An 11,402-nucleotide genomic window follows, 5' to 3' on the forward strand; every position below is an offset into this window, starting at 1 on the left:
TCTAACGGTTTTGTTTGTCCAATCCAAGTTCAACTGTGTTTTGGCAAGATTCCCTGTCTTGAGCGTGCCGTACTCGGATTATATTATTATACATATAGGTCGTTTTGTAAGTAAAGTATAAAAAGTTTAAAAATAGACTTACACAGTGAGTTGCGTGTTTCGACATTTTTGTTCCTAAGACACATAGCGGGCTTCTATATTATCTTTTGAGAATTGAAACTCAAAGTGAAATTAGTGAAATCATACACTGTTAAGATTGTTCTCATTTTTTGTGGCGTTGTGATCTATATTAACTGTATCGCGTTTTAACGAAAGAGTAAGCTAAGTGCATTTGCGTTCTCATATATACTAACAAATATACCTATATACTAACGAAATATCGTGCATTGAATATTATAGTTTTATTGTGAGCATGGGGGAAGTAGAGCCTATGGATGTAGATAGTTTAGAAGACTATTTTGACAATAAGGAAAATACATTTCACCTCAACAATAACCCTAGAGCATTGGCTGTAGAAAAATTTGATGACCTGGATGCCTCTGAATTTAACATGAAATTGAGATACTCTGTCACCCCAGCATCATCGCCAATGTCCAAAAGTTATACAGCAAATAGTATAGATAACAAAAATAATGAAGATCAATTCAATGATGTAAATATAAGTCAAAATCTTACTCACTCATTGAATTCCACATTAACTCAAGACATTACAAGGTCTCATAAGTCTCTTCTACCACTACAGGCTATTTCAAATGAAGAAATTGTAGATATAAACCGAAGCACATCTGTAAGACAAATATTAGATACAACTCAGAACAAAAATGAAACAATTATTTTAAAAACCTCTGAAGATATTGAAGAGAATACTTCTTTGCCGAGTACCTCATCATCATTTGCTCATACTCCAGAGGCTACAACACCTCTAAGGGAAGCACCAAAGCAAGAGAGTACTTCACCTATTATGAGGGGATTGAAAAGTGTCCTCAGCATGTTTAAGACATCTCAAAACACTTCAACAACCCCAACTGAGAGTGATAATCAACAAACAGAGGTTGAGCCAATCAACATAAATACCTGTACACATAATATTTTAGCTTCTACACCAATAAGCAATAAAATAAACACATCAAAACAAAAAAGTCAATTGAAAGAAAGTGTTTGTTTTAAAGATGACTTTGAAAGAGAATTAGAGTGGAAAGAAAACAGTGAAAGTGAAATATTTTTTAAAGAAGAAAGGATACCTGTTCACAAATTATTTCCGATATTAACTACTTCTCCAGAAAAAGTTTCAAACATTTGTGCCAACAATAATATTAATATAACCGTTGAACATATGGACATATCATTAAATGAATCAGTAAAGGATTGTACTGTAACAGATCAGGTAAAAATTTTAATTAATGATGATAATAAGTTGGTTGAATCAGACAGTGAATTTGTTGATTGTGAAACAACTAACAATAAAAGTGACTACCTAGATGTTTCTACAAATAAATCTCATGATTCTATTGTTAAAAGTGATTGTATACAAAATAATATAAAGATACTAAAAGAAAAAGGATCAAAAAACACAGATGATACTGATATCAATAAAGAAGAAACTGCAATTTTTGCACATTATTCAACTCTGGATGGTAATAAAGTTATTAAATCTGAAGATAGTAAGAAAGAAGTGATTGTAAATAATGTATTTTGCTGTGAAAGACCAGAACAAAGTAATAAGATTATACTCAAAGATGAGGAAGACAAAGATACTGATATAAATAAAGAAGAAACTGAAATTTTTGCACATTATTCAACTCTGGATGGTAATAAAGTTACAAAATCTGAAGATAGTAAAAAAGAAGTGATTGTAAATAATGTATTTTGCTGTGAAAGATCAGAACAAAGTAATACGATGATACTAAAAGATGAGGAAGCTAAAGACAAAGATACTGATATAAATGAAGAAGAAACTGCAACTGCAATTTTTGCACAATATTCAACTCTGGAGGGTAATAAAGTTATTAAATCTGAAGATAGTAAGAAAGAAGTGATTGTAAATAATGTATTTTGCTGTGAAAGATCAGAACAAAGTAATAAGATTATACTAAAAGATGAGGAAGCTAAAGACAAAGATACTGATATAAATGAAGAAGAAACTGCAACTGCAATTTTTGCACAATATTCAACTCTGGAGGGTAATAAAGTTATTAAATCTGAAGATAGTAAGAAAGAAGTGATTGTAAATAATGTATTTTGCTGTGAAAGATCAGAACAAAGTAATAAGATTATACTAAAAGATGAGGAAGCTAAAGACAAAGATACTGATATAAATGAAGAAGAAACTGCAACTGCAATTTTTGCACAATATTCAACTCTGGAGGGTAATAAAGTTATTAAATCTGAAGATAGTAAGAAAGAAGTGATTGTAAATAATGTATTTTGCTGTGAAAGATCAGAACAAAGTAATAAGATTATACTAAAAGATGAGGAAGCTAAAGACAAAGATACTGATATAAATGAAGAAGAAACTGCAACTGCAATTTTTGCACAATATTCAACTCTGGATGGTAATAAAGTTATTGAAGAAAGTAAGAAAAAAGATATTGCAAATAATGCAATTTGCTGTGATAGATCAGAACAAAGTAATAAGATGATACTTAAAGGTGAGGAAGAAAAAGATACTGCAATAAATATAGAAGAAACTGCAGCTCCACTGAAATGTTGTAAAAAATTATCAATATTTAATGAAATTTCCCTCGGTAAAGAACAGTGTTCCGATCTCTTAACCACTATGAATAATGAAGATCTTTTAATGCAAGACACCAAAATCACCACTATCAATAATTCTGAAATTGGTATTGATGGTGCAGGAAATCAGGATATTTTTGATTTTAAGTGCATAGATATAGAAAATAATAAAGGAATATCTGATGTGCATACACTTGATTCCGTTATGGATTGTAATACTATCAATTTGATGAAGACGGAAAAGACTAGCAACCCAGATGTGTCTAAATCTTCTTTGATTCAAGCTGCAGAAAATAATGAATCTAATCTTACTTTCAATGTCTTAATAAATCCAACTTCTACACATAAAATTGTACAGTTTAATGCAACTACAAATAGCACAGTTATAACCAATCTGGAAAAAAAATGTGACACTCACACAAGTGATGAACACTATAATACAGTAAATGAAGATAAAAATAATGAAAAGAATGTGAAGGAAACAACACTCGCAAACTCTGACACTCATGTTAGTGCAGTAAATAGTACCTCAATTAGTATTGAAAAGTGTTCTGTTGTAAATGAGGATTCCAAAGATATTATTATGCAAGATACCACTATTATTAATAACCAGATGCTACACAAAACTAGTTACATTAATCTTAATAATGGAAATAGTGAGAATGTGTATATAAGTAAAACAAAAATGCAAAATGACATACTACATAAGGAAGTCATTGAAATTGTGAACAATAAAACAGAGCCTGTAGATGATACTTGTGATTCAAGTACAGATTTTAATACTATTAATGTAACAAAATATGATGATACTGTTAGAGAAGATATTGATGAACATCCTCAACTACTTATAAATAGTAGTATATCTATTCAAAAGGAACAATGCCCTAATGTTGGAAAAGCAAATGTTTATGATCAGCAAATTGATATGGAATGTATGATTAAAAGCTGTAAATTAAAAGAATCATGTGACATAGGTATTAACGAAATTAACAAAATAAACATACTCTCTGAAAAAATGGATGACAACAATTCAGAAATAAATAAGAAAGGAACTATAGATTGCGATATTAATGGTAATTCCAACAAAGATAGCATTTCAGGTGGAAATGAAGATGCCAAATCAAAATTGAATCAAACATCATCTTTCGATGGCATTGTCATAGACAAAGTACAGTGTTCCGATCTTGTGGCCAATGATAATGAATATGTTCAAGATATGTCTATGCACAGTATAAAAATAGTCAATGATAGCCTTCAATTACATGAAACTAGTAACATTAAATGTAAGAATGAGAATAAGAACATCAGTGAAGAAACTCCTTGTAAACAAATAAATATAATACAGGAACACCTTTCAAAAGAAAATCAAAAGGTTAGATTGATGAATAATTTTGAGGAGAATGGTGAGAATAATGATATTAAAGACAAAATTGAAAAATCCAAGACAGAAATTGAGATACCTACTTGTGTTTCCAGTTCATATGATAATAGTTGTAATGTGTTCATAATTGACAAAAGCAAGACTGAAGAAATTGTGAACGCTACTTCTTTACTTGAAGCTACTGTAGATAAAGAAACCGCAAATCAGCAGGCAATTACAGTACGTCATATTTCTTCTGATCAAAACCAACATAATCAAGATAATGTTGCTACTAATATTCAAGAGTTCCAAATAGGCATGAATAGCCCTGGTTTAGATGATATTAGTGGCTCATGTTATAATAATAAAGATATTATGACAGTAAATCAAGAAAAAAAAGCCAAAATTACTAAAAATACTGATATAGAAACTACAATAATAGATTCTAAATCTAATTCTAATAGCATTAGAAACGAGGCTGTAGACACTGAAGCTTTACCACATTTAGAAATTAGTAAAGAAGAAGATTGTATAAAGCAACATGAGGGTGATCACAATGATGAGATTTGTAATAATATTTATTATGCAACTGATGAGATGAATTGTTCTGCTAAAGCAGAGAAAATATCAGAATGTTACTATGATACAGAAAATAAAGGAAATGATTCTTATGTTCTGGGTAACCTGGAAAAAGTAGAAAGTAAAGATGACATATATCTTAATATTTCATCTAAAAAACTAAATGAATGTGTGAATAATGTTACATTTAACTCTGAATCCATTGCTAGTGGAAATTCAGATTCCATGCATGACACTAAATGCTTAGAATTGGAACAAAATATTAAAGAATACTGTAAAAATACCTTTAACTTACCTGAACTTAACAATACCATTACCTTAAATCCCTTTGAGACAAAGTCAAAAATATGTGAATCTCCTCCATCAAATTACAATATGTTTGTACCAATACAAGAAAATACCTTTGATGTAGATCTGAATAGGACAACAGAAATAAAATATGATGAGGGAAACAAAGATACTTTAACTGAAAACACAATAATATTGAATGAATCTCTTTTGAAGTTAAATAATGAGAGTAACTCTGATAACCTGGAAGTCCATACTGAAGATGAAGATACAATTGAAGGACCCTTTTTAGATGAATTTGAGACAGCTATTATTACTAAAACTGGAGATCATAATATTAAAAATGAAGACATGATAGATTTTGATGAATTACCAGCTCAAGAAAATAATGATAATGAAATTTTTATAGATGCAGAAACATTTGAATTCTTATTAAATCAAAATAAAAGTAATGTGGTTGTTGATAGTGGAAAGGAAAGTTTGTTCCTAAAGTTTGACCCTTTGTTTGCAAAAAGAGAATCCATTGTATCACTTAATAAACTTCAGAATACCTCTAAGAAAGCCACACAAGTTGCACATGAGGTAATATCTCAAGAGAAAACATTATCATCTTCATGTAGTGCCAACCTTCATGTTGAACCAATTGATATCATTGAAGATGCAAATTTCAATAATTCTTGCAAGCCTACTATGATAGTAAACCCTGCAATAAAATCAGCAGTTTCAAAAATACCAACAACACCTATTAGATCAAATAGACTATCACTTACATGTACTTCGCCAGCAATGGCTGTTGTTGACCAACTGCTTTCACTCAGTGGTGTTGCAGATATAAGTGATCAAGACCTCACAATGCACGAAAGGAACCCAGAACAAAGCCAAATAGCTAACACACTGACTAGCTTAAGAGAAATGTTACAAAATAAAGAAGTAGAGGTTGGTAATTTGCGGACAGAAAGTAGAGAACTTCAGGATAGATTACAAGAATTAAAATCACAAGTGAATAATCGGAAGCATGAATGTGAAGCCAAATTTAGAAACCTTATAAAAACAAAAGAAAAGTTGGAAGAAACAACAGAGCTAAACAAAGAAAAGGCAAAAATTGTGGAAGAATATGAGAAGACATTTGCAAGTTTAGTCTCAGAGCTGGAGCAGAATAGGAAATGTATTGCTGAAGAGAGAGGTAAATTAATAAAGGAACGTGATGAACAAAGGGGACACCTATCAAATATAGATTATTCATATAATGATTTGGTTACTAAATTTGATAGAAGCAAGCAAATAATCTTACATATGAAAAACAATGAAGAAACATATTTAAAAAGTGTAGAGGAATTTGATGAGAATATTTTAAAAATGCAAAATAATTATGATTTATTGAAACAACACGCAGCATCAAAACTCAATCAAGCTAATTTGGAGCTTGAAAAGATGAACAAAGTGCATGAAGCTGAAGTGGCAAAGTTAAATGCAATGGTTAAGATGGAGGAACTTCGAATTAGGACATTGGAAAAAACCCTTGCCCAGAAAACCACAGAAAGTGAAAAATTGACTGCTATTTGTGATGAACTTATTAACCGTCGTATGAATTAATAAGTTACTCAAATTAAAATTCTTTGAAAAGAATATTTATTCACAACTTAACAATTCTTGTAATATATTTAACAATATTGAATATGATTACATGAATTAAAAAACTATCACTATGAGGAAGTGTAATGTAAAAATGATATTGTGCTACCAATCCATTTCCGAATTGGTTGGCTATCTCTATTGAAACACAAAGGTAATACTCAAATGTCTCTACACCAAACAACACAAAGATGTAAGACTCACTGAGACTTTATATAAGAGTCCTATATTATGTTAGTAATATTTGTGCCTTCACTTGTCTGGTTTTATAGTTTACATATAGCATAGTTCTGTTGTATAATATGTGCCAAATCTTATTTTTTACTATTTGATAGTATACTATTAACTAATTTTTGATATTTAAATAAATGTTATATATAAGAAACAATAAATTAAATTCAATATTATTTTGTATAACTTAAATCCAGCATAAGTATATCTATTATAACAAAGGAATATATCAGAAGAAATTTTAATTAAATTGATATAAAATAAATAATATTATTGAAGATATCCAATGTTCATATCACAATTTGTGAAAACTGTCTAATATAAATTTTTAGTGACCAAAAACCATAAACATACAGAAACCAAATATAAGTTATCAATAAGGTTTGACAATTTTAGATATTGTATCAAAATATAGAACGGTTAGGCAAGGTATATGTATGAGCTAAGACAAAATTTATCAACATAATTTAGAATGTATGTTTTTGTATTTCCTTGTGTCATCATTGCCACAATTTTTAACTTATAACTATTATTATAATAATGGCAATACACAATAGATGAATAATAAAAATAGTATTACCAAGAAATTTAGTTGAATATGTGAGCTAAGCTAATATAATATATTTTTGTATAAAATAGATATATATTTTTATAGTCTCTATAAATAATTAGTTACTAAGGTAGGTTTTAATTAGTAATGTAATTTATTTTAATCTTTACTGTTTGTTTTAATGGTTGTGAAGTTGTCAAGTTTGCATGTACTCTGTATATAATATGTAATAATACATTCATTGTGTAAAGTTCTTATTTTTGGATAAAATTCCCCTTAGAGAATTTATGTCTAGATAGACTATGACAGCCGTGAACACGTCGAAAGAAATAGTGGCGCACTGTTAGCCTCCATTTTCAGTAAGGCACGGACACTTAAAGTTACTGACGTATAATAATGGAAGACATAGCTGCTGTCATGCATACTAAAGTCATAACCTGCCCTTTTGTCATGTATTACCTAATAGCAAAAGGCTCTAAACTACTGTTTCTTTTTTGAGAATCATCACAGTTATCTCTAATAAAAATTAAATATTTCTGGAGTGTGCCAGTGAATAGAACTCATTCAACAGAGAAAGCAAAAGACACAGTACAGAAGTAGGTGGTCCTTCGTTGTTACATAGGACCACCTACTGTGTCCAGTTGCTGCGTGATTTTATGTAAATACTTTAGTTTCTCTTTTTATATTTTAGAAAGTAACCGATACATAAAGTGGTAGATCCTGTCCATTCCAATGCAGTGCCGCTCAAGATTCTTTAAAATTTCAATATTTGGTGTAATTTTTGTTATTGAAATGCGTAGTAATAAATAAAATGCTAACTGTCTCAATAAATAATGAACTATTGTAGTACAGAAAATATTATTAGGGATGGTGTATAATGCGTATCTATTAAAGCCATTGAACTTTTAACTGCTTGTTTTATTTTTAACAACATTAGGGGTGTAGTCTATTTTTAAAAGTGTTTGTGTCTTCTGATGTTTAGCTATATGCAATCATGTCACGCATTACATTAGTGCTTAGTAGTTATGAAAGAGGAGAACAAACGAGCGTACGGTCATCTGAAGTTACGTGATCACCGCCGGCCACATTCTCTTGCTGCACCAGAGGAATCACATGACGTTGCTGGTCTTTTAAAAGAGAGAGAGTCGTATCGTCCTGGAAACACCGCACAAGAATGCTCATTTCACAGCTCTGATGTACCTACGTGGAAGTAGTTTTTATGAAAAAGGAGGGCAAACAAGCGAACGGGTCACCAGGTGTTAACTGTTCACCGCTGCCCACATTTTCCTGCTACATCAGAGGAATCGCAGGAGCGTTTAATGAAGGTGTACGCGTTGTTTTTAAAGGTCCCATGTCGCATTGACCCGGACACACCACTCTTAGGGATCTCATTCCACAGCTTGGTTGTATGTGGAAGAAAGTTCTTGTAAATCGCACTGTGGAGGAACGCCTCACACGTTTTTTTAATGAAAATAAGAGACGAGCAGGACGTTAAGCTGATGGTAATTGATACGCCCTACCCATTACACTGCAGTGCCGCTCAGGATTCTTGAAAAACCCTAAAAATTCTGAACGGCACTACAACTGCGCTCGTCACCTTGAGACATAAGACGTTAAGTCTCATTTGTCCAGTAATTTCACTAGCTAAGGCGCCCTTCGGACTGAAACACAGTAATGCTTAGACATTACTGCTTCACGGCAGAAATAGACGCCGTTGTGGCACCCATAATCTATCCGGCATCCTGTGCAGAGGAGCCTCCCACTGGTAAAGATGGAGGGGATGATATCCTAATTTGTGGCGTCTCGTGCGAAGGTGAATATCTGCATGGCCCATGTATACAACATCACCACTGCTGTCGTCTGCATAGCAATATATTGTCGCGTAGCAACGCTACGACGTATATATATTTTTTTTTATGGAATAGGAGGACAAACGAGCGTACGGGTCACCTGTTGTTAAGTGGTCACCGCCGCCCACAATCTCTTGCAACACCAGAGGAATCACAGGAGCGTTGCCGGCCTTTAAGGAAGGTGTACGCGCTTTTTTTAAAGGTACCCATGTCGTATCGTCCCGGAAACACCGCACAAGGAAGCTCATTCCACAGCTTTGCATATGACGAGAGTTGTCAAACGTCATATCGTGCAGCAACGTACATGACGAGAGTTGTCAAACTTCAAGACATTGATAATTTTAACAGCTCCGTCAGCAATACTCATAGCTTTAGCGGAAAAGTGTTTACTTTAGACGCTGTAGACCCGGGTTCGATACACCTACCAGTGTATGGAGATTTTTTCGGTTTTGTAAAGTTAGTGGAAATTTCTAGTTAGTTCAGGATCAAATCGAACAGAAAAAAAGGATGGAAAATGTGTAAGCAGGATTAAAATAGTTAAAAGAATTTTTAAGTACAATTTAAAGATGGAATGGGAGAATCATTTTGAAAATAGAACGGATCCCGGGGTATATAAGCCGTACTAAGCGTGGCCTACGGCAGTTCTAGTTCTGTCTCGAAAGTGTAAAGAAGAAGAAGAAGAAAAGAAGAAGTAGTGAAAAGTGGAAGTGTTCTAAGAAGAAGAAGACAGAAGAGAAGTAGTGTTCGGTGCAGTGTGACGCGTTGAAGATACCGCCGCCCACAAGAGGAACTGCGGCAGACCGGCGAAGTGCAAGTTCAGAAAAAGTGGACGCAAATAAAGGCTCGTTCCTATAAGCGGAGTATTATTTCCAATCCCTGACCCACTCTCGTGTCAATTGGTGTCAGAAGTGGGATGGAAAGATGCCATTAGTGCCCAGGAACGAGAAAGGAGTGACCAGAGAAAGGAGGGAGCAGCTGCAGCGGCAGAGGACGAGTCGCAAGAAGCATCCGGCTCTGGACTCAGTGCGACCGTGTCAGCACCGCAGGCTCCTGCCGTAGATATCAGCGCGCTCATGCAGCAGATGGCCGCCATGATGCAAGAACAAGCGCGCCGACAGGAGGAGCAAGCGCGCCGACAGGAGGAGCAAGCGCGCCGACAGGAAGAGCAAGCACTACGACAGGAGGAGCAGCTGCGAGGTCTGTATGAAGGCCTCTCCAAGGAAATTTTATCCGTGGTGCAGAAAAACTCCGCCCGGATTGACGCTGTAGAAAAGGAGATCGCCCGGATTGACACTGTGGAAAGGAAGATGCGGGAGATGGAAGCAACCATTCATCAGCTAAATAGGAAGGTCGTGTGTCAAAACTCAGGAGTCGCCTGCGGGATCACATCGACCAGAAGTTTGAAAGTACCCCCCTACGACGGCAAGTCTTCCTGGGCCGCCTTCAAGCTACAATTAGAGACGGTCAGAAGAGCAAGCAGTTGGAGTGACCAAGAAGCACACTCTGCCCTCACACTAGCGCTCCGTGACGAAGCACTTTCCGTATTGGAAGCACTCGGCGCTGGGAAGGAGGAAGTAACCTACACGGACCTTCTTGACGCGTTGGAGGCACGTTATGGCGATAAACACCTTGAGCATGTGTATCGGGCGCAACTTAAGGACCGCAGTCAAAGGGCCAACGAAACTCTGCAGCAGTGGTCCGTGGAAGCTGAGAAGCTAGTGCGTAAAGCATATCAGTCGTCGCCAGCTGCAATAGAAGAAATGTTGCGCCAATCGATGAACGATGGAATACGGGACGCCAAAGTAAGAGCAGCCGTACGATTGAGTCATCATACTAGCTTGAAGGAAGCGGTGGCACGTGCGTTGGAAGTGGAAGCGGTTCGCCACGATTCTCGGGTGAGACTCCGCAAAATTGTACCAGCAGATTCCAGCCGAAGGCAAGCATATAACCCAGTATGGTGTGGGGAGCGAGGACACATTAGGAGCACTTGCCCCAGGCGTGAGAGCATAACGCAAGGTAGGAAGGATGCGGCGGTCTCAACATCACCGCTGGAGCAGCAGAAAAACTAGAAAAGGCCAGGGCAGTGGGGTGGGCGCTGGCCGGTAGAAGCAAAGCCCCAAGGATCTTCGTTAAGCAGACATGTGACGGAAACACTTTAGTTATAGAAGGAATGATAAAT

At 34.8% G+C, this 11,402-nt stretch overlaps 1 protein-coding gene across 1 annotated transcript; it reads left to right on the forward strand.

The window, feature by feature from the left end:
- On the forward strand, positions 1 to 8,282 carry LOC126964781 (uncharacterized). Its single transcript, XM_050808024.1, has one exon. It carries the CDS (start codon positions 413 to 415, stop codon positions 6,551 to 6,553), a length of 6,141 nt encoding a protein of 2,046 aa, XP_050663981.1. The 5' UTR covers positions 1 to 412; the 3' UTR covers positions 6,554 to 8,282.
- Positions 8,283 to 11,402: the final 3,120 nt, after the last annotated feature.

The sequence above is a fragment of the Leptidea sinapis genome, chromosome 6 (genome assembly GCF_905404315.1).
Source record: "Leptidea sinapis chromosome 6, ilLepSina1.1, whole genome shotgun sequence".
In the NCBI taxonomy this organism is placed as follows: domain Eukaryota; kingdom Metazoa; phylum Arthropoda; class Insecta; order Lepidoptera; family Pieridae; genus Leptidea; species Leptidea sinapis.